Consider the following 26,021-nt stretch of genomic DNA (forward strand, 5'->3'; position numbering starts at 1 on the left):
CATTGGCAGGTGGGTTCTTACCACTAGTGCCACCTGGGAATCCCCAAAGCGTATAATATTTCAGTCTAACAATCAGCATCATGTTAAAAACCAGAGGCATTTTCTAATGGGAACAAAAGCTTGACAACTCTAATATTATCTCATGTAATTCTGGCAGTTCTAGCTAATATAGTAAGATGAGAGAAATAAGAGTTACCATTTTAAGAAAGAGGCTCTCATTGAGATTGTAGAAACCCCCCCCCCCCAAATTCCTGAAAATTTGTTAAAATCAATGAGTTCAGTAAAATAGCTAAATACATAATAAGGATACAAAATGAAAAGCTTTCCTAATATGCAGTAACTGGTTAGAAAAATTAACAGTATAAAAGGTAAAAATCTGGAGAAGGAAATGGCAACCCACTTCAGTATTCTTGCCTGGAAAATTCCATGGACAGAGGAGCTTGGTGGGCTATAGTCCATGGGATCACAAAAGAGTTGAACACAACTTAGCCACTAAACAACAACAACTATCCATCCATATTTCTGCCTGTTAGAGGTAATTTATGTTACTCTTTTGGAGTGATGCTAAATAACTTGTTTGTTAACATGTGAATTCAAAGCACTAACTGGTTTGCTCTTGGAGCATCTGAAGCTTCCAGTTTGAAGAATTCACAGGTTTCTCTAGGAAGAGGCATGATCCATGAATCGGGAATGACAACAGCCAAGTCAAGAGGTCCCCCGAGGGCCAAGGTCAGAGAGGTCAGAACCACAAGAGGATGGTCCTCGAGCAGGGTGGAGACAGAGCCAAAGGGTGGACACCACCCCTTCCCCAGCTGTGGCCACTGCAGGAAAGTTCCTGAGAGTCACAGGTCCACTAACCTCCTCGCCATCCAAATGACTGTTCTACTGCTTTCTGTGAGATCAGTCTTAAAGAAACAGAGTCTCTGTTTCATAAACGATGGAACTCTGTAAACATAAAAAATAAATAAATAAAAGGTAAAATCGGCTTAATTTTTATCTTAGTAGTGTAATAGTAAAAAGTTGCAAACAACTAAAATGTCCACCTAAAAGAGGATGGTTTATTATTTATACCCCATCCTATTCCAAAATGATTTTAAGGTAGCTTTCACAACATACCTCATTACATAAAAATAAGTGAAGAATTCAAGCAGAGAGAAATCTGAGGGTTGGGCCACAGATTTCATTCTGAGTTTTCTAGTGCCAAAGTAAAGATCGTAATCAATTGCATGATTCATATTCATACTTATAATACTGAGTTGATTGGAAGAAGCAACTGTTCTAATACTGAGACCAAAAAGAGATTTTTCTCTTGAGTCCTAGAGGATACCATGCAGAATAAAGAATGATCATTTTGACAACTTTAGAGAGCTGTTTCATATAAAATTCCTTGCTAATAACCACACAGACCAATGAAATATTTGGTAAAGAGTATATGAGCTTCCCAGGTGGTGTAGTGGTAAAGAGTCTGCCTGCCAATGCAGGAAACACAGAAGACACAGCTTCAATCCTTGGGTATGGAAGATCCCTTGAAGGAGAAAGTGGCAACCCACTCAAGTAGTCTTGCCTGGAAAATTCCATGGACAGAGGTGTCTGGTAGGCTACAGTCCATGGGGTTGCAGAGTCGAACATGACTGAGCACGCACACGTGCATATGCAGTGGGGCGAGGAATGCAGTAATGGTTATGGCTAGGATGAACGTGGGGATGCTTCAGTACTCTGCTCTGAGGAGCTGCTCAATGGAGTAATACATTTTAGAGACTAAAATTATGGCTCTCAGTTGATGTGTGGTGCCACTGTGGTGTCCTGTGAATCTTCACAGATCCACCACTGAGTTTTTCTAAATGTGTTACATTTATTTTTGCTACAGATGAGGATCCACATTGCTAAGAAGTCTGTCAGACGGTGGTGTGGGATATGAATGCAGCAGCCATCAGGGGAGCCAGGCAGGAGGCAAGAGGTACTACTTAGGCCAGCACTAAAAAGAATTCATTGTGAATGGACTGAACAGTCTCTATAAATATTTTCTCAAATTAGATTTTGGTAAGTGCTGTGGAGAGCAGATAGGCTGTGTCTGGTCAGATACAGGTCCATATGCTTTAATAGTTGACTTAGAAATTAACCTCTGCCAGGTGGCGCTAGTGGTAAAGAGCCCACCTGCCAGTGCAGGAGACACAAGAGACTCGGGTTCCATACCTGGGTCAGGAAGATCCCCTGGAGAAGGGAATGGCAACCCACTCCTGTATTCTTGCCTGGAGAATCCCATGGATAGAGGAGCCTGGCACCATCCATAAGGTCACAAAGAGTTGGAAACAACTGAAGCAACTTAGCACGCATACATGAAGGTTGAGAAGCCTCATGAGGTGAGATGCTTCAACAGATGTTGCAAAGAGTAGTCAAGGTTTCTAAATTCCTGCATTGTAGAGGATAGCTGCAGGGTTTTCCTGATGGCTAAGTGGTAAAGAATCCGCCTGCCAATGCAGGAGATGTGGGTTTGATCCCTGAGTTGGAAAGATCTGGAGGTTAAAATGGCAATCCCCTCCATTATTCTTGCCTGGGAAATCCCATGGACAGAGGAGCCTGGTAGACTACAGTCCATGGGGTCACAAAAGAGTCAGACGTGACTTAGCAATTAAACAACAACAAAAGAGCATAGCCACATTAATTGTAAGTTTGGAAGAATTGATTTTTTTTTAGGTTTTGATACTAAACCTAGATATAAGTAACAGGAGGGAAAAAGGTTGTAAGTTATCCGTAGAATATCTGACTTTAAGCCATATAGCTTCCTGGTTAATCCTTCAAGGTAAATTGTGTCCAAGTAGACAATGACCAGAGTGGTTTAGAAATATTTAGAATCTGAGTCCTACCTTTATCTTTCTTAGAGTCTCAGTTTTTTCATCTGCAAAATAAGGATATTAGTACCTATTTTAGAGCTAATCAGTTGGTAAGATTTAAATTGAATGAAACCTCTTATGGCCTTTCCTGGCCACCATCACCCTGATACCAAAACCAGACAAGGATACCACAAAAAGAAGAAATTACAGGCCAGTATCACTGATGAACATATATGTAGAAATACTCAACAAAATGCTAGCAATCTATATCCAGCAATACATTAAAAAGATCATACACCATGATCAAGTGGGATTCATCCCACAGATGCAAGGATGTTTCAGCATCAAAAAATCAGTGTGATATACCATATCAACAAATTGAAGAATAAAAGCCATATGATCATCTCAGTAGATACAGAAAAAGGTTTTGATGAAATTCAGTGCCCGTGTATGATAAAAACCTTCCAGAAAGTGGGTATAGAGGGTACATACCTCAACATAATAAAGGCCATATATGACAAACCTACAGCTAGTTTCATAATTAGTGGTGAAAAGCTGAAAGCATTCCCTCTAAGATCAGGAACAAGACAAGAATGTCCACTCTCACCACTTTTATTCAACATAGTTTTGGAAGTCCTAGCTATAGCAATCAGAGAAGAAAAAGAAGTAAAGGGAATCCAAATTGTAAAAGAAGTTAAACTGTCACTGTTTGCAGATGACATGATACTATACTTAGAAGACCCTAAAGATGCTACCAGAAAACTATTAGAACTCCTCAATGAATTTGGTAAAGTTTAAGGTTATAAAATTAATACACAGAAATCAGTTGCATTTCTATACACTAACAATGAAAGATCAGAAAGAGAAATTCAAGAAATAATTCCATTTACCATTGCATCAAAAAGAAAAATACTTAGGAATAAACCTATCTAAGGAGACAAAAGACCTATACTCTGAAAACTATAAGATGCTGATGAAAGAAATCAAAGAAGACATAAACAGATGGAAAGATATACCATGTTCATGGATTAGAAGAATCAGTATTGTCAAAATGACTATACTACCCAAGGCAATCTGTAGATTTAGTGCAATCCCTATCAAATGACCAATGGCATTTTTCATAGAGAACAAAAAAAATCTCAGAATTTGTATGGAGACACAAAAGACCCCAAATAGCCAAAGCAAATCTTGAAAAATAGAGCTGGAAGAATCAGGCTCTTTGACTTCAAGCTATACTACAAAGTTACAGTCATCAAAACAGTATGGTACTGGCACAAAAATAGAAATATAGATCAATGGAACAGGATAGTAAACCCATAAATAAGCCTGTGCACCTATGGTCAGTTAATCTCTGACAAAGTAGGCAAAACTACACAATGTTGGAAAGACAGTCTCTTCAACAAATGGTGCTGGAAAAACTGGACAGCCCCATGTAAAAAAAAAAAAAAAAAGAAGTTAGATCAGTCCTTAACTCCATGCACAAAAATAAGTTCAAAATGGATTAAGAACCTAAATGTGAGATTAGACAGTATAATCCTAGAGGAAAACATAAGGCAGACCACTCTGACATAAATCACAGCAACATCATTTTTGATCCATCTTCCCAAATAATGGAAATAAAAGCAAAAATAAACATATGGGACATACTTAAGCTCAAAAGTTTTTGCACAGCAAAGGAAATAATAAAATGTGTAGACAACCCACAGATTGGGAGAAAATATTTGCAAATGATGTTCCCAATAAGGGATTAGTCTCTAAAATTTACGAACAGCTTATGATGCTTAATGGCATCAAAATAAAATAACCCGGAGATATGTAGTTTTTCAATGCAGAAGTGCTGTGTATCTCTCTTAGCCTGGCAAAGCAATAAAGCTATCCTTTTTTGCTTCACCCAAACCCCTGGGATTTGATTCTGCACCAGAGTACAGAGAGGCTGAGCTTTCAGTAACAACCTCACTTCTCTGATAGATGTAAGAAGAATTGTTGATTTTTCAGTTTGTCCTGCTTTTTTATTTGTTGGGATGGAGTGGTGACTTCTAAGACCCGCACATGCTGGATTGGAAGCTTGAAGTATAGCCCCATTCTCTCTGGTCAAGAAGAACATCAAGGTCTAGCTGATGGTGTGAGAACTAATTCTTTTATCTGGAGATGAAGAAAGAATGGAGCTGGCTGCTGCTCTGATGGACCCCAGAGATAAAGCTCATCTGAGCCCACCGGACCAGTCTTTGCCTCCAGCTCCTCCCATCTCCTCCAGCCCTGCACTCGGTGCCTGCCATCCTGCTTTCTTCCCTAATCCTAGGGTTCTCCCAGGTCTCTTGCTGACAGCTCTTCTCCAAAGGCCCACTCCAGGGAACGTCTAGAGAATATCCAGGGACACAGCAGCAGTCACATGACACAGGAGTGCCAGCAATAATGTTGTTTTGGAACTTTGTTTACAAAATCTTCTCCAAACTGTTGCTGGGAAAGAAGACGATGGTAAGAGTTGCTCACCCTGATGTGAACTGTGGCAACAAGTATAGAGGGGTCTGTTGGCTGGAGGAGGAGCCCCCCAAGCCTCATCAGTGTTGGGAGTGTCCTGAGTCTTGGCCCAGGTGGGACTGAGCTTCAGACCAAGTCTTTGGGAGGCACCGTTAGAAGATACAAAGCTGCCTGGAGCCAGGGTGGAGCTACCAGTAGAAGAACCAGGGAAGGAAGCAAGCAGAGGATGGCAGTGTGGTTAAGGCTGCTGAAGCAGAACTAGAGAAGCTCATGCTGGAGTAGATCCGGGAGAGCACCAGCATTACTGTTTGCAATAATTCTTTTAAATTATTTTGAGAGATACTTTTTTAACCTTTAAGAATCATTGTAGTTACATTTATAATACTTTCTGTATCAGTTTTTAGGTGTTAGAAACTGGCAAGAAGCCTGAGAGGAGGCTTAATTCGGGAAAATCTATCTTTTTCAACAGTGTCAATGTGAAAAACATTTTTACAAATGAATTTTGTCTCTCAGGCACTGATAAACTGAGGCATTCTAGTGTATGATATGGCCACCATCTTCAAATGAAAAAGCAGGCACTTGTTGTCCTTTGAAATATCTGCTGTATCTATGCTGCTATGTGTGCATGAGTTAACCTGCTTTTATGGTTGTATTTTTTGTGTTGAATATCTATTTTGAGTCTGCATCATTATACTTTGATTATTCATAATTTTTCACTTTATGTAACTAACACATGTTGACAATAAACTGTAAATAAAAGAAAAATAAAATAAAATAACCCACTTAAAAAATGGGCAGATGACATGAATAGATTTTCTCCAAAGAGGACATACAGATGGCCAATAGGCACATGAACAGATGTTCAACATCGCTAATTTTTCAGTTCAGTTCAGTCGCTCAGTCATGTCCGACTCTTTGCGACCCCATGAATCGCAGCATGCCAGGCCTCCCTGTCCATCACCAACTCCTGGAGTTCACTCAGACTCATGTCCATTGAGTCGGTGATGCCATCCAGCCATCTCATCCTCTGTCATCCCCTTCTCCTGCCCCCAATCCCTCCCAGCATCAGAGTCTTTTCCAATGAGTCAACTCTTCGCATGAGGTAGCCAAAGTACTGGAGTTTCAGCTTTAGCATCAGTCCTTCCAAAGAAATCCCAGGGCTGATCTCCTTCAGAATGGACTGGTTGGATCTCCTTGCAGTCCACGGACTCTCAAGAGTCTTCTCCAACACCACAGTTCAAAAGCATCAATTCTTTGGCGTTCAGCTCGCTAGTTATTAGAGAAATGCAAATTAAAACTACAATGAAATTCCTCACTCCAGTCAGAATGGCTATCATCAAAAAATCCACAAGCAACAAATGCTGGAGAGGGTGTGGCGAGAAGGGGACCGTACTGCACTGTGGGTGGGAATATAAATTGGTGCAGCCACTTGGAGGTTCCTTAAAAAAACTAAAAATGGAGCTATCACCTGAGCCTGCAATCCCACTCCTGGGCATATATCCAGAGAAAAACATGGCCCCAAAAGATACATGCACTCTAATATTCATTACAGCACTCTTTACAATAGCCAAGACATGGACTGTCCATCGACAGAGGACTGGATGAAGATGTGGTACATATATACAGTGGAGTATTACTCAGCTGTTAAAAAGAATGAATGAGGCCATTTGCAGCAACATGGATGGACCTAGAGAGTGTCACACTGAGTGAAGTAAGTCAGATAGAGAAGGAGAAATATCATATGACACCCCTTGTGTGTGGAGTCTAAAAAGAAATGATACAAATGAACTTACTTGCAAAACAGACTCACAGACTTAGAAAACAAACTTATGGTTGCTGTGGGGGAAGGGACAGCTAGGGACTTTGGGATGGTCATGTACACACTGTTATATTTAAAATGGACAACCAACAAAGACCTATTGTATAGCATATGGAGCTTTGCTCAGTGTTATGTGGCAGCCTGTGAGGGAGAGGGTTTTGGAGGAGAATGGATAGATGCCTGTATATGGCTGTTTACCTGAAACTACCACAGCGTTGTTAATCAGCTGTACCCCAATACAAAATACTTTGGGTGTTAAAAAATACTTAAAACAAACAAACAAACCCTAGGGGCCTCTTCTAAGTCATTTTGTGTATGTGCTTCCCTAACCAGAGTTGTGTTTTTGCTGCTAGAGGGTCTTGGTCTAATGACTCACGAAAAGAGTGAGCCTGATGTTTGCTGAGACACAGTTCAGATAACTCTTTTAAATTACTGCACTGATTGGAAGGGCTGTCCGATTCTCTACTTTCAGGTATCTGAAGTGAAATTTTTTTAAGTTATGAGATAGCAAAAGTTTGAAAGCCCTTGTCCTTTTCGTCCTGGTCATCTCTCAAGTCCAGTCACAAGAACAGGTATCTAGTGATAACCAAGCCACAGGTTAAAGGCAAAGGGCAGTTGTCCTGAAGGTAGTCAAATCTGAGCAACTCCATCTCATGCTGCCATTTACTACATTGGGTACTCAGATAAGTTTTGAAGACTTTTCCATTTATCTTCATATTTGCAGGAAAGCTCCTCATCATGACTCCAAGAAGACCCCTACCCAGCTTCTTCTGATTCTGACATTTATATTCTCAGCTAAATAAATATCATGATAGGAAAAATAAATCAAAGTTAGAAGACCACAGTGTGAAATGTCTAAGAAGGTAACAGGAGATAGGAGGAATGTATATCTTAGTGGAATCAGTGCCTTCCACTAAGGAATCAAATCAGTACCTCATGGGTTAACATTGTTACCTCTGCCAGAGTTTGTTTTTTTCTCTGAAAGTCAGAGAAAAGACCTAACGTGAACTGTGGGGATAGAGATGATTGCATTTGTCTTACTAATAGGAAACACTTCTCAGTATTTTGATACTATAACATAGTTTCTATCTCTATTTTTTCTTACCAAAGTCGTCTTCTATCAGGGCAAAGTAGGGAGGAGACAAGTGCTTGTGGCAGTGAAAAGAAAACCCTCACAAATGCTGGAGCTGGCTAACTTCACCAGTTTACCTAGGACCAGCTTAGTTCTGCACTTGCAAGTTGGTCCGTCACCGTCTGTTGATATCATATTATCTGTTTTCCTTTGGCAAATCTTAGGCTTGCTTTCTTAGGAAAAATGTTTTGTTTCCTTGGATTGAACTATATAATCATTTATAATTGTATATAATCACGCTTCAGTCATATTCAACTGCCTGGCCCTATGGACTACAGCCTGCCAGGCTTCTCTGTCCATGGGATTCTCCCGCCAAGAACACTGGAGAGGATTGCCATGCCCTCCAACGGGATTTTCCTGACCACGAGATCGAACAGGTCTCTTACATCTAACTTGCATTGACAGATGGGTTCTTTACCACTAGTGTCACCTGGGAAGCCCTATATAATCATTTTAATACTTCTGTATTAAACTTAACTCAGTGGCTTAATTTTTCATTTAAAACAAGACAAAAAGTTAACAAGAAGCCACTGCCCTACTTGGGTGGGAGAATTTAAGGAAATGCTGTTCTAAATGAGTTCTAGTTTCCTGACCAAAAGGAGGCACATACAAGGGCCCTGAGAATATTTGGAGATGTTATTCCTTAGATACTAATTTTTGAGTTATTATGGAGAACAGGGATGTTAAAAGCCTGGAAACATTAAAACAATCTTCCAAAAAAGGAGTTCTGTCAGCAGTCCATGTTGATTCCAGGACAGATTCTAGAAGGCTGGCAAAGAGACAGCAGGTATGCCTCCAGAAATGAGAAGAACAAGTTTTCAGCACAGGTTCTGAAGAAAGACTGGGAGACTTTAGGCCAAGGATTTTCTACTCCATCAGATTCATCTCTCTCTTTTAATAATACATATTTTGTAATGTACTGTCCTGAATTTAAAGTCAAAGATAATATAACCTTACTATGTAGTTGTAAAACAAACACAAATGTGTGCACACAAAAGACTTAATAGTAATTTAAAGTAGACATTTTAAAGCGTGAAAATTTATTCTCATGTGTGAATGTTTGGATATAACCATACTGGAAGGCATAAAGGAGTAATCAAGGGAATTCCCTTGTGGCTCAGTGGTTAGGACTTGGCTCTTTCACTGCTTGGGCACAGATTCTGTCCCTGGTTGGGGAACTAATATCCCACAAGCCTCTTGGCATGGCCAAAAAAAAGGTAATCAAAAGCTTTTACCAACATATAGAATCACCTAGAATGCAGACTGCTACAAATGTGGACTGTCAGATATATTAGCATTTCTCTCCATGATGTGGTTTTCAGAAGTGAACTCCTGTTGGTAAAAACCTGAAGTAAATGAACTATGTTCTTCCTATAATTTACATGGAAGTTCCCTTCTTAGAAAATTCTACATGTATTAAAACCATGTTAGAAAATATTTTGTGTTCATATGTAGGACAGACATAGGGGCTAAGCTGAGATAACAAACCTTCAAAAGTCTCATGGCAGAACTTCATTGTGCAGAAGCTGCTTACTAAAATGTTGCAGAATGCCCAATGTGCCTGGCCTCTGCAAGTAGTCCCTACTGAGCACGACAACACAAAGACTGCAGAGTGGCCCTGTCCCTACTGGGAGTTTTTCATGGCCTTGTATGTTAGATGGGAAAGCATGGAATGGCTGGCCTTTCCAGCCATGGAGTTCAGTGGAGTTCAGATCCATTGGAGAGGCTTGCCCCTGGGAGGGATGTTTCTAATGGCTTCCCTGCTTCTCTATAGAGAATATAACAAAGGCTGTTGGACATTAGTATATTAGTCATTTTCTTTCTTTCAGTGTTATTGAGCTATAATTGACACATAACATTGTATAGTTTAAGGGGTACAACATAATGATTTTATATATATATATATATAGTGAAATGGTTACCATAACAAGCTTAGCTAATATCTATCACCTCAGTTCAGTTCAGTTCAGTCGCTCAGTCGTGTCCAACTCTTTGCGACCCCATGAATCGCAGCATGCAAGGCCTCCCTGTCCATCACCAACTCCTGGAGTTCACTCAGATTCACGTCCATCGAGTCAGTGATGCCATCCAGCCATCTCATCCTCTGTCATCCCCTTCTCCTCCTGCCCGCAATCCCTCCCAGCATCAAAGTCTTTTCCAATGAGTCAACTCTTTGTATGAGGTGGCCAAAGTACTGGTGTTTCAGCTTTAGCATCATTCCTTCCAAAGAAATGCCGGGGCTGATCTCCTTCAGAATGGACTGGTTGGATCTCCTTGCAGTCCAAGAGACTCTCAAGAGTCTTCTCCAACACCGCAGTTCAAAAGCAGCAATTCTTCGGCTCTCAGCCTTCTTCACAGTCCAACTCTCACATCCATACATGACTACTGGAAAAACCATAGCCTTGACTAGACGGATCTTAGTCGGCAAAGTAATGTCTCTGCTTTTGAATATGCTATCTAGGTTGGTCATAACTTTTCTTCCAAGGAGTAAGTGTCTTTTAATTTCATGGCTGCAGTCACCATCTGCAGTGATTTTGGAGCCCCCCAAAATAAAGTCTGACATTGTTTCCACTGTTTCCCCATCTATTTCCCATGAAATGATGGGACTGGATGCCATGATCTTCGCTTTCTGAATGTTGAGATTTAAGCCAACTTTTTCGCTCTCCTCTTTCACTTTCATCAAAAGGCTTTTTAGTTCCTCTTCACTTTCTGCCATAAGGGTGGTGTCATCTGCATATCTGAGGTTATTGACATTTCTCCCGGCAATCTTGATTCCAGCTTGTGTTTCTTCCAGTCCAGCGTTTCTCATGATGTACTCTGCATAGAAGTTAAAGAAGCAAGGTGACAGTATACAGCCTTGACGGACTCCTTTTCCTATTTGGAACCAGTCTGTTGTTCCATGTCCAGTTCTAACTGTTGCTTCCTGACCTGCATACAGATTTCTCAAGAGGCAGGTCAGGTGGTCTGGTTGTAGTTACATTTTTTTGTATGTGTTGAAAACTTTTAAGGTCTACTCTCTTGGGAGCTTTCATATATGCAATACAGTATGGTTAACTGTAGTCACCATGTTGTATTTTACATCTCCAGACCTTCTCTTTTAAGTAGAAGTTTGTACTTTTTGACCTCCTTCATCGATTTCCCTTTCCCTGGATATTGGTTATCAAAATGACTACAGCTGACCCTTGAACAACACAGGCTTGAACTGTGCAGGTCCACTTTATATGGATTTTCTTCACTAAATACATACCACAGTACCACACAATTTGAGGTTGGTTGAATTCACTTATGTGGAACCATCAGTACAGAGGGCAGACTATAAAGTTATATGTGGATTTTCAACAGTTGTGTGGAAGGTCAATGCCCTTAATCCCTGCCTTGTTCAAGGATCAGTTGGATTTGAATTAGATGTTTTAAGATGTTTTTCAACTCTAAGATCTTCTATTTCTCAATAATAATATTTTTTACTCTTCTAATTGTTTTCACTCTAATAAAACATAACTGCATTAACAAGCGTTAAATGAAAGAGGCATAGCACCACTATGATTATTTTCTGTGACCCTTTTCATTCTAAACCTTCTGGCTAAGTAATCCTCTTTTACTTTGAGCTCATCTACCTTTGGAAGAAGGCGATGGCACCCCACTCCAGTACTCTTGCCTGGAAAATCCCATGGACGGAGGAGCCTGGTAGGCTGCAGTCCATGAGGTTGCGAAGAGTCGGACACAACTGAGCGACTTCACTTTCACTTTTCACTTTCATGCATTGGAGAAGGAAGTGGCAACCCACTCCAGTGTTCTTGCCTAGAGAATCCCAGGCACGGGGGAGCCTGGTGGGCTGCCGTCTATGGGGTCGCACAGGGTCGGACATGACTGAAGTGACTTAGCAGCAGCAGCAGCATCTACTTTTGACCCTCCCTTTCCTGTTGGGAGCTCCTTGCAGAACTGATAGGCCCTTGCTTCCACTGGAGCTTTAGAACAACTGTCAGCTAGAGAACCAAACCACACAATCTGCAAAAGAAATCTCCCTTGTAGTCGTCGCGTGTTGTATAGAAAGAGAATAAATATAGACCATGAGAGTGTATGTTTGTTACATTTTTGTTGTTATTCTGTTTAACTGTCATCTCTTAGGAATCAACTCCTAAGACTTCAGATTTGAATTTTAACTTGTCTAATATTAAGTTTTATTTTTTCATTTAAGGCTATTTCTGATGCTTGGAAGCTATCCTTTCAGCCATAAAGATGGTAATAAATCTTTGCCTCCCACAGTTCAGACCAAGAATTTACTGCAACAAGGTAAACAGAACAAGCATATACACATAAATAAATAAATGACATCTGTTTTTCATGTTTTCCCCCATTTCCTGCCTTGTATATTAAGACAGTTCAGGCTTAATGTGCTTTCACCCTCATCGTTTCTGAGTCTACCAGATGATAGTCGGGTAAGCATGGGTCAGGCTGCGCCTCTAAAGTCAGACAGCACTGTTACAAGCTGAGTTGTGACTCATTTTGTGGAGGGTTCTCTTCTTTCCAGTTCTCATCAATTTATCATTGATGATACATTTTAACTTCACTCAAGGTCAGAGTGAAGGTGGAAATTCTCTCACTGCTGTTCTTGCTAACTTCTCATGCTAGAAATAATGGCTTATATTTGTTATATGGATTCCTTGTGCTTTATTGTTTGAATTAAGCTGCTTCCCTTTTTGTGCAAAGGAGGGTATGTTTCCACAGTCCAGAGCAGGAAGTAAGGAAACTCCAAGGGTAGAATTGAACTTCTCGCGAGTTTGGAATTTCTGCATGCAGCACATTATTTCAGGTTCCCAGATAATTAAGCTGACTCCTTCAGACAGTGATACCTTAAAATTTCCATTGGTTATGACAAGTATTGGAAATAGTAAGAGGGAGAAAAAGCTGCTCATACTCTCACCCTTAGCACATTCACTGTTTTAAATTTCCCAGTCTTTTGTGGTCCTTGTTCCTATGCAAACTTTTTTCCCCCAGTTTCATCATTCAAAGATTTACAAGAAGGTCCTTTGTTGTGCCTTCCTGGGAAAACTGTTAGAATTGATAGAGTCCAAATACAAAATTGGAAACTTCAGTGTACATCTTCATTTCCCCCTAAATCTGTACATTTTCATCCTCTGAAATTTAAAAATAAGATTAAAAAAAGCTTGTATATCTGCTGCTCTTTCATAGAGACGTTATTTTGAAGTGATTTTGGTTGGTTAGGCAGTTTTGTTGCTCGTTTTTTAAGGGTGGGCAGTATTTAGGGGCACAGTTGCCCTTAGCCTTTCGTCTGATCTTGGACGCATGCCAAAAAAAGAAAAGGAAAACCCAGGAAAATTTGATATAATAGAGGAAATTTCATGAGGACCTTCAGATTTTCTTTAGAGTTTTACTAGAAGTGACAAGTTCTTGAAAACTCACCTTGATTTAGAGCTCATCAAATCAATGTGACTCATTTTTGTCCTTAAATCTAGATATCAGCTGATGGCTATGAAGTAGAAAATCTCATCTCTGAAGACCTGGCAAAGAGAAGTCATGGTTTTAGGACAGAGTATTTCATTAAGCCACCGGTCTGTGTGACAGTTTCCTTTCCCTTCAATGTGGAAATCTGTAGGATTAACATGGATCTCTCAGCTGGGGGAAGCCAGAATGTCACTGGCCTGGAAATGTACACATCGGCCTTATCCAGCAGAGCATCTTGGAATACCCCTGAGTGCCGGACCCCAGACCCGGATGAGCTATCCATTCCGAACAAGGAAGCGTTCACGTTGGTGGGCAAAGTCTTGTTGAAAAACCAGAGCCAAGTGGTATTTAGCCACAGGGGCTTCAAGGCCAGGCCACCTTTTGGCCCAGTGGAAGCCACACTCCCCTCCCCTGCTGTTGTGGCCCAAGAGCTCTGGAATAAAGGGGCTCTTTCTCTTAGTCATGTGGCCCATCTCAAGATCTGTATCACCCATGTGACAGGTGGTGGTGTCCCTTGTATCAAGCGGTTGGAGGTATGGGGTCAGCCAGCCAAAACCTGCTCTCAGGAAGTGATAGACAGTGTCCTGCTGGTTGCCTCAGAGAGCCTCCCTCAGGACTTGTCTTTACAGGCCCCAGCGTTGCCCATGGAGAGTGACTGTGATTCCGGGGGCCAGTCTGAGGGCCAGCAGGCCCCGTCTAGCCTACAGGAGCTGACTGAGGTAATTCGAGATATACCTGAAGAGTTCTTAGATCCCATCACCCTGGAGATCATGCCTTTCCCTATGCTGCTGCCCTCAGGCAAGGTCATTGACCAGAGCACGCTAGAGAAGTGTAACCGCAGTGAAGCCACATGGGGCCGAGTGCCCAGTGACCCTTTCACGGGAGTAGCCTTCACTCCACACTCCCAGCCCCTGCCTCACCCCTCCTTGAAGGCGCGGATCGACCATTTCCTGCTTCAGCACTCCATCCCCGGCTGCCACCTGCTCGGGAGAGCACAGACTGCATTGGCACCGACCCCTTCTTCCATTGCTCTGCCCTCTCGGAAAAGGAAGATGGAGCAGGCCGAACATGGCCCAGACAGTAGCCTTGGCTTAAATGCTTCCTGTTTTTTTACCACAAGCCTTCTGGCCTCACCCTCTACCTCAGAGCACACTGCTAAGAAAATGAAAGCTGCCAATGAGCTCATGGATTGCTCAACAGGTAATGCCCCGTCCTGTGTCCAAGTCTGTTGTTGTCTCTACTCCTCCTGGGTGACCCTTGGCACTGGCACTTTGTTTTGTGCTTTGCCAGCTTAAATTAAACCAAAATTTACTAGCTTAAAGAATCACACATTTATAGCTTCTCCCTTAGGGATCCAGGCATCGCTGAGCTGGATTGTCTGCTTTAGGGTCTCTCAAGGCTGCTATCAAAGTGTGGGCAGGGCTGCAGCCATCTCAAGGGAAGGATTAAGTTCCTTGCTAAACTGTTGTGCTGCGGGCTTCACTTCCTTTTTGTCTGGTGGCTGGATTCTGCCCTCAATTCCGTGCCACGTGGGCTTCTCAAGGGCAGCAAACAACATGGTAGCTATATAAACCAGCCTGTGCAAATAAGTGGAAGTCAGTCTTGTAGAAGCTAATCACAGAGTGACATCACTTTTATTGTATTCTGTAGCAAGCAAGTCACTGAATCCAGTTCACACTCAAAGGACATGAGTATAAGGAGGTGGAGTCATTGGGGGCTTCAGACACTTTCCCGCACCAATGATTCCTATTTTATTCATTATTTTTATCCAAGATTGAATTTTGTCTGATGCCTTTTCAATATCAGTCGAGATGATACTATGATTTTTCGTCATTAGACCTTTTAATGCAGCAAAGTGATTGATATTGTGCCATATTCTTACTCACATCCTTGTACATGCTCAGTCAAGTCTGACTCTTTGCAACCCCATGGACTGTAGCCCACCAGGCCCTCCTGTCCATGAAATTTTCCAGGCAAGAATACTGGAGTAGGTTGTGATTTCCTACTCCAAAGGATCTTCCTGACCCAGGGGTCAAACCCACATCTCCTAAGTCTCCTGCATTGGCCTGCGAATTCTTTTCCACTGTATCACCTAGCTGGAATCAAGATTGCCAGGAGAAGTCTTCAACTTCAGATAGGCAGATGATATCACTCTAATGGCAGAAAGTGAAGAACTAAAGAGCCTGTTGATGAGGGTTAAAAGAAGAGAATGAAAAGCTGGCGTAAAACTCAACATTCAAAAATCTAATTTCATGGCATCTGGTTCCATCATTTCATGGCATATTTGTATATCTGTTGAGGGGGAAAAAGTGGAAACAGTGGCAGATTTTATCTTCTTGGGCTCCAGAATCACTGTGGATGGTGACTGCAGTCACAAAATTAAAAGGTGCTTGCTCCTTGGAAGAAAACCCATGACAGACCTTGACAGCATATTAAAAAGCAGAGACATCACTTTGCCAGGGAAGATCCATATAGTCACAGCTATAGTTTTTTCAGTAGTCATGTATGGATGCGAGAGTTGGACCATAAAGAAAGCTGAGTGCCGAGGAATTGATGCTTTCAAATTGAGATGCTGGAGAAGACCTTTTCAAATCCCTTGGACAGCAAGGGGATCAAAGCAGTCAATCCTAAAGGAAATCAACCCTGAATATTCACTGGAAGGACTGAGGCTGAAGCTGAAACTCCAATCCTTTGACCTGATGCAAAGAGCCGACTCATTTGAAAAGACCCTGATGCTGAGAAAGATTGAGGGCAGGAGAAGAGGGCAACAGAGGATGAGATGGTTGGATGGCATCACTGACTCAATGGACATAAGTTTGAGCAAACTCTGGGAGATAGTGAAGGACAGGGAAACCTGACGTGCTGCAGTCCATGGGGTCACAAAGAGTTGGACACGACTTAGCGACTGAACAACAATGATAATGCTGTGAAGTATACTAGCAGGCTTCTTAATATTGAACTATTATTATAGTCCTATAAGAAGTTTCGTTTGTTCATTCTTTTAGTGTGCGTCTTGGTTCTGTTTGCTAGTGTTTTTATCTAGGATTTTTGCATTCATTAATGAGATTGAACTGCAGTTGGGTGTGTGTGTGCACAAGGGCACACCATCTTTGGTCAGGTTTTGGTTTTGATGATTTGTTCCATAAGAATTAGGAAATTCTCCTTTTCTAAACTCTGGAGCAACTTAATAGTTTTAGAATCATTTACACTTGGCATGTTGGTAAAATTCCCCTGTGATTGTCAGTGCTTGGTGCTTTTGGAGAAAGCTCTGACAACTTTTTTTTTCCTTATGAAAACTAGTCCGTTTAGATTTTACCATTCTTTAAAGTTCCTCTCTTAGTCTAAAAGGGTTACATGATTGTAATTTAAAGATTACGTCTGTGTCTTCTCTGACTTTGAGTGTAAATTTTAGTTAACAAGACTCCCAGAAACTCCTGGAAGCCTCTGAGGTGCAGTGGGGCAAGATGAAGAGAAAGCTGCTTAGACCTTGATATTTGTGGAAGTCTCCATTGGTGTTAGCCTCAAGAGATCTGTTGGTGACGCAGGAGCACGCTGACTAGTGCTCCTTCAAGGCCTCAGGCTGATAGCCTATATCCTACATACTGTAGAACGAACATTCTGCTCCCTACTTTGGGGTGCTTTTAGCATACCGCTTTGGGGAATCCTGCTATCTGGCAAATCTCTGGGTTCTTTTTTGGGCATCTGTCCCCATCCCCTGCTGCCTTCACCCTTAGCCCATATCCAGAGAAGGCCCTCTAGATAGTGAAATGGGTAGAGAGGTCTTCATTATTCCACTCGGTAATAACTGCTTTGCTTTACCTAAGGAGGCAAGAAGATTGGAACACCGAAAGAGTGCAGGCCAGTGGTCCTGCCCTGAAGAGCTGAGGAACTAGCAGATGGGAACGAGGAGACTAAGGCTGTTGAGGAGGGAGTGGGGGCAAGGAGCAGCGTTACAAGGCTGGGCATTTGCTTACCCCAGTTATTTCCTTGGCAAGTAGGGACACTTCGGAAAGTAGGGTGCAGTTCTGCAGATGAGCCACTAGGTGGCCCAGGCCTGCCCAGTAATTTGTACAGGAGGAGGGAAGCTGGCAGAGAGCCCAGGAATCCTGAAAGCAATGTGAGATGGGTAAGAACTGCCAGGAACATCAGGGCTTTACCTCCTGCTATCCTGTTATCACAGTCTATTAGTGGAAACTAGGGAGGACTTTCTTTATGTCTGTGTCTATTTGAAGTTAAAAGTACCATTCATTCTGTGGGGCTTCCCTGGCAGTCTGGTGGTTAGGACTCCACACTTGGACTGCAGGGCTCACATGTTATATCCCTGGTCGAGGAAGTGAGATCCCTCACTCTGTGTGGCTTGGCCAAGGACAAGTAAATAAATAAAATGAGAATATTTTTAAAAGAAGGAGAAGAAACACTATTTTGTGGTCTTCACAGGACTTTGTGTTTTGGTTTTCTCTTTTGCCAGAACTCTCTCTGGATATTATGGTCTGTGTATCTCTTAACAGGCCCAGTGTCCCATGAGCAAAAACTGTCACAAAGCTTGGAAATTGCCTTGACATCAACCCTTGGCTCCATGCCCTCCTTCACATCTCGGCTGACCAGGGGACAGCTCCAGCACCTCAGCACAAGAGGGGGCAGTATTTCCTGGAGGCCCGGCACCAGTTCAGGTAAGAGCTGTCCATCTCCTCAGACCCTTGAACAGAACACTGGGCCATGCCTCTGGGACTCTGGACCTCCACACCCAGGCTCCCCTAGTTCCAACAGCCAGGCCGTTCCTTTTCTAGGGGGGATTTGCCTATGAAGTGTAACTCTTCACAGGAAAGGCTTTCTCTGTTTAATTCCTAGTAATTCTGGGGTGTTGGGGCTTGGTGATTTTGGTAAGATCTAACGTTAATTACTCTGTCCTGAGGACATTTGTTTGTTTCTCCATTTTTTTTTTTTTTTAATGTAGTCTGTCTCCCATCTGACATCTGTGGTACTTTATGTAAATGTGGAGAGTAATTTCTAGTTGAGTATGCCGTCTTCATCCCTGCCTATTAGCCAGCATCTTAGAACAGTGGTAGCTTACTGATTCAAGTTTTGCCTAAAATGAACTTGGGACCACAATGGACGATAGACTAGTCAGGATACAAAGCAAGAGAACCTAGGGCACTTTTTACAAGGTGAAATCTGGTGGGGCTAATGATAAGGTGTACACTTTCTTCCTCTTGCCTGTCTAAACTGAGTTTGTTCTCATTGCTTGGATCCCAGGCCAGCTTACCTTTTCTGCCTCTTGTCCCCACTTCCCTGTTTCTCTCATTATGGTTCCATCCTGATCATTCCCAGAACCTGTCTCATCCAGGTGGCCAGCAGTTTCCATAACCCCAGATTTGATGGTCACTCACCTTCTTGGCAGCGTTTATTGTGGCTCCCCTCTCCCTCCTTCCTGAAACACCTTCTGTCTTGGCCTTCCAGATGTTATGCTCTTTTTCTCCAATTTTCAACAGTATCTCTTCAGTTTCCATTGCTGATGCTTTCTTCTCTTCCAGACTTTGGTCTTGGACCCTTTTCCCTATGCTCTGTGTCACTCAAGTGAGAGCCCACTTGGCCAGTGACTGCCCATGTTCACGTATAGCTCCTGCCTCTTCTTGGAACTCAGACCCTGACCTCCCTTCGAGCTACTTGGCACCCCTATAGGGGAAACTCATGGATATCTTAAGTGAATTTCTAACTCAGAACTGCAGGTGCCTCCAAAGCACCCTCATCATCCAGTCACTGGTAAAGAGCAAGCATCTTCTAACCTGTAGTCAAGCCCGTAACATGGGAGGTCATCCTTGGTTTCCGTCAACATTCCTGACATTCTGTTCATCTTCAGGTCCTTTTTCCACTCCTCCAAAGATCTCAGGGAGGTCCTCTCTGCTCCATCACTCTTGCTGCCACCTTGCCCTGGCTCCTTCGCTGCTCCCCCAGATTCCTGTAGCAGCCTCTGCTGCTCTTCTGCAGTCACCCTTACCCTGCCCGTCCTCTTCACAGAGCCTTCAGGATCTTCTTATAATGTCAGCCAGATCATGGTATTCCACTTCTTAGAATTCTTCCAAGATATCCTTTTGAACTTTGAATAAAGTAGAAATTGCTGCCTGTGAGGTCTTGCATGTTCTGCCAGACTCTCGAAGCCACACGCTTTCGCATCACACCTCTTGTCTTTTCTGTGTCTCTAATGGACCAGCCTCTCTTTGTACGTGGTATCTCTTTCACCTCATGCATGGCTGGCTTCCTTTCATTCTTATGGCTCTTCACCCAAGAAGCCATCCTTGCCCTCTCCAGGTCGGTGTGGATTGATGGAGAGAGAGCAACAACCCTAGACAAGGGCCATGAGAGAAGAAGAGCGGCAGGTATAGCTTGGGGAGGAGGGGTGGCAGGACCTGCCCACTGTTGCCTTCATTCAGGAAACCTTGTGGGAAGCATGAAGGGGAGAGCCTGAAGCACAAGAAGGGGGTTGACGGACGGGTTGGGAGGGGAGCTGCTGGGCTCCAGGGCTACAGTGATGCAGGGCCAGGTTCAGCAGGCAGATCTGCCACAAACAGACCTCAGCCCTACCCCTCTGGTGACCTCTGTCCCCTCTTGACATGCTCAGCCCGGGTATATCACACCACATTTTGCTTTTTCCTCTGCTTGTCACATCTCACCTTTCTTGCAGTTTATCAGGGTTGTCAGGGTGAGCTTGTGCCTTGCTCTGACCTTGGCAGCCTATCCAGGGGAAAGTCCATCTTGCTAGAGAGCCGCAGGCAGGGCCCAGTGCTGCCCAGCAGCCCTTGAAAGCCAGCTTTTCTTGAGCATTCATTGGAGCACTGATGATCAAGAGGAGGTTCCCAAGATTCTCAGGCTCCCTAAAATCCTCCCCTCCCTGATCAGTAAGGGGTGACCTAGGGAGGGAGGAAGCCAGGCTGCTGCAGGGTGCAGGGTAGAGAAGCTTCTTATTCTACTCCAGGCACATGCCCTGCCTCCCAGATGGAGTCTGGACCGGGGACCACTTTCCCTAACCCTGGTTTGTTTTCCTCCCTGATTCACCAGAGCAGTCTGGGAGCAGCCTGGGCCCTGAATGCACATCCTGCAAAAGAGTGTTCTCTCCCTACTTCAAAAGGGAGCCTGCGTACCAGCTTCCCTGTGGTCACCTCCTGTGCCGGCCCTGCCTGAGCGAGAAGCAGCGCTCCCCGGCCATGACATGCACAGCCTGCCAGCAGCCATTCGCCAGCCAGGACATTCTGCGGGTTCACTTCTGAGTGACCGGCTTCAACCTGAGAAGACCCATCGCTGGGAGGAGCTGAGGAGGAGTGATTGGGGGGCTCAAAGCTCCTGAGGTCTGGCCTGGTCCCAGGCACAGGGTGGGGAGTTGCTCTGCTTTCTCCAGGGCTTTCCCTTTGTCTCCTCCCACAGTGTAGCACGTGGGCCTGCGGAGTGACGGGTGGGGAAAGGGCCCTCCACACCCACTCAAGTGGCGATAGGATAGCAAAGCCATAGTTCGGGCTGGGAGGGATTGGGGAGGTGTCCCTGCCCTCCACTGCCTCCCTGCCAGCACCCCTGCCAGAGCCCAGGGTCTGCTAGAGCCAGCCCCACGCTCTGAGCCACACTCTCTGCCCACACGTCTCATCCTCCAAGGCGGATGTGAGTGTGGCTCCGGATCTCAGAGAGAGCCTCCACCGTCAGTGTCACCCATAAGTGGAGTGCGGCGAGGATCTGTGGAGTGAATGACTCAGCCCTTCTGACTGGCATACCACTCTGAGCCTTAATAAAGCGATGGCTGACGCCTGCCGTGGACTTCCTCTCGTCTGTGTCGTCATACTCCTGTCCCCCACTGCACCCACACAGAGTGGAACTGTCCCAGGGCAGCTGTGAGCAGTCACTGCAACCCTGTTGGACCATAATGTGGGTCAGTGACCTGAAGGGACAGGTGCCTCTGATGCAGGAGGGTCTGTGGGTGGACATGCACGCCGACGAAGAGGGCTGAGCAGCCCCCTCAGTGGGTGACCCTGGCTTAGCTGCACATTGGCAGAGCTGCACTGCCCTCTGAGGGGGGTGTACCTTTTCTGTGTGGGGCCTATTTCAGAAAAGATACTTGTTTATAGACTGCATCTTCTTTTTTTTCCATTCAAAATTTTGTTTTATGGAAAATACACATTCCTACAACTGTTTGCTGTGTGGAGTCGGTCCTAGTCATGGGAGACTATCAGTGAGGAAATCCAGTGTGCTGTTCTCTGTTCCCTTCTGTGCATGTTGGGGAAGGAGGAGCTGAGAAGCGATGCTTCTTATTTTGTATCTGAGATTTCATCACGAGCACCTGTGGACAGGTGTGGGGGTCTCAAGCCACTCAGGGTCTTGAACCACTTGTTCTCCCCAGCTCCCACAGGCCTGCTGCCTCCACTTTGCTCTAGGGGGACCTCCAGGGGAGGAGCCAGCATTCTCACTAGCTTCTGTGCTTTGCACACAGGACAGAGAGAACTATACTTCTTAGACTAATGGGGGAAGGAGGAAGCTTATTAAAAATTCCATTCTTGGACTCCATATCTAAGACTCTATAGAGAGATGGGGTTGGGGTTACAGAACGTGTTTTTAAGGTGTGTATGTCCACAAAGGTGGCTGCAGAGAGGCAATCCCACCCTCCCCTCTGCCTCCTGGTGACACTTCCTTTGACCTCTCACCTGACTGTGAGACTCCAGGGTCTACATTGGTGGGCTTTCGAGACTCCTGTGTGTCCTTTGGCTTTAAATGTCTGAAACACTCCAGATTCTTTCCTTATCTTCCTTGTGTGCTTGTATTCTAGGAAAATCTCCACCATTTGTAGCAAAAGCACAGCCTTGGGGAACTAATAGCCTAGTTCTCCAAGAGCAAGTTCACTGCTGAGAGGCCTTCCCTCTGGGGTTTGTCCTGTCTCTCCCAACCTGGGAGCCTGAGGAGGCTCCAGCACTGGGTCAGCATAAAGCACAGAGTGCCTAGATGAGGGTAGAATTGCCTCCCCTCCTGCAGGGGGCCTGGTGATCTGCATTTTGAACACACTTCTGCTCCCCAGGGAGCTCTGGAGGAAACCAGGCCTGGGAGCCCCTGTGATGGACAGGTGGAGACACATGCGTATCCTTGGAGATGGGTCCATTTGTATCTCAAGGAGTCCCCCAGAGTGGAGTGTTCTTTTCACCATCCTTGCAGAAACACACTGAGTTTCTCTCCCCCAGCAAATGAGGATACCTTCTCTTGCTGTCCTAGACTCAAAGGGTAGTTTGTTTCTCACCAGAGCTGGGGCCAGGCACAAAGCAGCTAACCATCAAACTCAAGGAGCTGGACTCGACTGACTGAGACTCAGAACTTCAGACTTGATGTGACCCTTCTGCCCTCTCACCTGACCACAAGTTCTGTTGGGGCACAGTTCCCCTTTTTGGTAGCATTTTCTCAACTCAAATTTCATTTTGAGGACATGCAACCCTGGGCCCTTTGAGGGCAGGAAACATCCCCAGCGGCTGGTCTCCGAATCACCCTCAAAAGTGCAGCGTGAGATCTCGCGCCACATCCTGCCGTCCTCCTTGGGGGCCCTAGGTCCCAGTCCTTGGCTACTCTGCCCTCACTCGTGCCCGCTCTGCCATCGTCCTCCAGCCCCAAAAAGAAGGGAGGGCCACTCCTGAAGTAGAAGTAGGAAAACCAAATCGCCAAGAAGATGAGCTCTGTACCCAGGGTACTCCGCCTCCAGGTGGCGTCTGGGTCTTGGGGCCAGGTGGAATCCCCAAGCCCCTCTTCAGTCCTGCTTCCTCCCTGAGTCTCCAGGCTGAGGCCACTCAGCTGCTGGGTGCTTTTCCATTCCCCAGGAAACAATGCTGCCTGGGTTGCTGTAAGTAGGTCTACAGACAAAGAGACCTGCCCCTGGAGGAAGCTGGCTGCCAGGCTGCCAGGCTCCTGCTTACCTCCCACCTGCAGATTGTGATGCTGGGCAGGCTGCTGGTGTGCTGGCCCCCTTCTCCAGCCCTCTCTCCAGCCTCCACCAGCCTGCCTGGCCTCTCAGTCCACCTACAACAGGCAGGCTGTTTCCTTCCAATTCGAGGTTGGAAGGGGAGTGACTGGGTTGGGAATTGGCCAAAGAGGCACTGGCCAGTAGAGTGGGTATTTAATTAAAAATAAATTTGAAAAGTCCTACCAGCCATATTTGAAGTACTTAATAGTCACAGGTGCTGGTGGCACCCTGTTGGACAGCGCAGAAAACAACATTCCACCCACCATCAAGGAAAGTTCTATTGTACAATGCTGGGCCGGAGTAGGAACTTGGTGAGAATGGCCCTTGGCGTTCCCTTAACCCTTAGGAATCTGCCTCCTGGGCAATAAGGAACATGGGGTGTAGAGCTTTGAATGGAGAGCGGGACAGTGGGGTGGGGAATCAGGTATGCCTGAAAACCTTCCCTACCACCCCACCCCCAGATCTGGCAGAGGCCATAACCCCGGGCTCTGGGCTGTAATGTGCTCCCTCCTGTACAAAGAGATGCTGTGGCCCCAAGCTGTGACCAGATCTCCAGAGTGGCACAGGAAGGAGGTGAGGAGGATGGAGGATGAGACGGCCATGTGGCGGTTGGCAGAGGTTTTCCCTTAAGGTTTGCATCAGTAACAAGATAATGCTACCCATAGCCATATTACTGAAAGATAACCACTCAAGACTCTCCTGGCTCTTTCCCCTTCACTGTTTTTCTGTAAGGAAAGAGACGCATATGTATACACTGTGTGGTTCTGTTGTCTGTTTTCTCCCTTAACGTTATTTAAGGGACATTTGCCCTCGTCATACATGCTGGGGTTTTTTTTTTTTTTTTGGTTGCATTGAGTCTTTGTTGCTGTGTGTCAGCTTTCTCTAGTTGTGGTTCATGGGCTTCTCACTGCAGTGATTTCTCCTGTTGCAGAGCACGGGCTCTAAGCACATCGGCTTCGGTAGTTTCAGCACACAGGCTCGGTAGTTGCAGCTCTAGGGCCCTAGAGCTTGGGCTCTGCAGTTGTGGCACACATGCCCTGCGGCATGTGGAATCTTCCTGGGCCAGGGATCGAACCCATGTCCCCTGCACTGGCAGGCAGATTCCTATCCACTGCACTACCAGGCAAGTCCCACACTATTCTTATTATAAAGATCATTTTGAAGAACAGGCCAGAATAACCAAAAAAAAAAAACCTTTAAAATGAACAGTTTAAGTTGGAGGTTGGGAAAACTAAAGAATATACAAACAAACCAATGAAACATTAAATAAAATCCAGAAACAGGCTCAACTGCATATGGCAATTGAGGGTGGTGGGTATCTTTCAGGAAGTGGTGCCAGAGTCACTGGAAGAAGGAAATCATCTAAGAACTAGAAGACAATGGAAAATGAGGAAATTCCTGTAAACCTGAAAATGAGAAAGACTCCTGATTTCAGAATCCACATATAGTAAGGGGAAAGACTGATACATTTGACTGCATGAAAAATTAAAACAACATATATAGAAAAAGAAATCCACTATTAGCAAACTAAGAACATAAATTACAAGCTAGACCAATATATAGCTTCTAAATACAAGAAAGATGCACAAAGAAATGCAAATGGCCTTTTCAGCAGGTCAAAAGATGCTCAACCTTGCTCATAATATGATGAAATTTTTAGAAAAGACCGAAATACCATTTCTTGTTTAGTAGATTAACACAAATCTCAAAATTTGACCACAATCTGCTATTGAGGCTGTGGGAATGCAAGCAGTATTCAAGGGAATGCAAGAGGCTGTGGGAATGGAGGGAAATATCTAACAAAGCTACAAACACACGATCGCTCTGACCCCGCCATCCCGCCTATAGGATTCCAGCCCAAAGACTCCTTGGCAGAAAATGAAGAGAACAATTCCAGCCCCATCCACAGGCAGCCTGAGCAGCCAGGACTGATCCCTGTGGGCTAAGAGCCACATTCCCCCTGTGGGAGGGGACAGCGGCTCCAGAAGTTAGGCCTAGGACCAAGTGGTTTAAACACACAGGATTCTGCATATGTTCTCTAAGAGGTTATAGAGACTGTGACGCCCACCCAGGTATGAAAACAAACAAACAGACAAAAGACCTTTGCCTTCAAAAGTCTTGTAGAAAGTTTCTATTATTGTGCACACCTGTTCTGGGCATCATGCTAAGTGCTTCATATGTATTATCTCATTTAATCCTCACAGTTCTCAGTAGAAGGAGGAAGCTGAGGCCTAGTTCCATGAAGAACTCATCTCGTTGACTCTAAGGTCACCAACTTAACCCCTGTGATGTTCTGTAGGTAGCAGAGGCTGGGAAAGAGCAGAC

General features: G+C 44.5%; 1 protein-coding gene and 1 long non-coding RNA gene across 12 annotated transcripts in view; one reads left to right on the forward strand and one right to left on the reverse strand.

The window, feature by feature from the left end:
* Window positions 1–21,520, forward strand: part of UBOX5 (U-box domain containing 5) — a 51,658-nt gene extending 30,138 nt beyond the window's left edge. For 3 of the 11 annotated variants that reach the window (XM_012188764.4, XM_012188766.4, XM_060397635.1), the window contains 5 exons: window positions 1,868–1,957; window positions 12,456–12,550; window positions 13,735–14,923; window positions 18,232–18,393; window positions 20,777–21,520. In XM_012188764.4, the coding sequence (XP_012044154.2) occupies window positions 12,497–12,550; window positions 13,735–14,923; window positions 18,232–18,393; window positions 20,777–20,985 (1,614 nt within the window). In that variant the 5' untranslated portion in view covers window positions 1,868–1,957; window positions 12,456–12,496 and the 3' untranslated portion in view covers window positions 20,986–21,520. Of the gene's footprint in view, window positions 1–1,867; window positions 2,041–6,876; window positions 7,021–12,455; window positions 12,551–13,734; window positions 14,924–18,231; window positions 18,394–20,029; window positions 20,098–20,776 lie in introns of all 11 variants that reach the window. The other 8 variants (XM_027976868.2, XM_012188768.4, XM_060397634.1 and 5 more) reach the window with 7 other exon arrangements.
* LOC132657638 (uncharacterized) lies at window positions 9,271–13,767 on the reverse strand. The gene is made up of 2 exons (XR_009596094.1): window positions 13,682–13,767; window positions 9,271–11,077 (listed from the first exon to the last, which is right to left on the reverse strand). It is a non-coding gene; the product is annotated as an uncharacterized LOC132657638 (long non-coding RNA).
* Window positions 21,521–26,021: the final 4,501 nt, after the last annotated feature.

This window comes from Ovis aries, chromosome 13 (genome assembly GCF_016772045.2).
Source record: "Ovis aries strain OAR_USU_Benz2616 breed Rambouillet chromosome 13, ARS-UI_Ramb_v3.0, whole genome shotgun sequence".
Classification (NCBI taxonomy): Eukaryota; Metazoa; Chordata; class Mammalia; order Artiodactyla; family Bovidae; genus Ovis; species Ovis aries.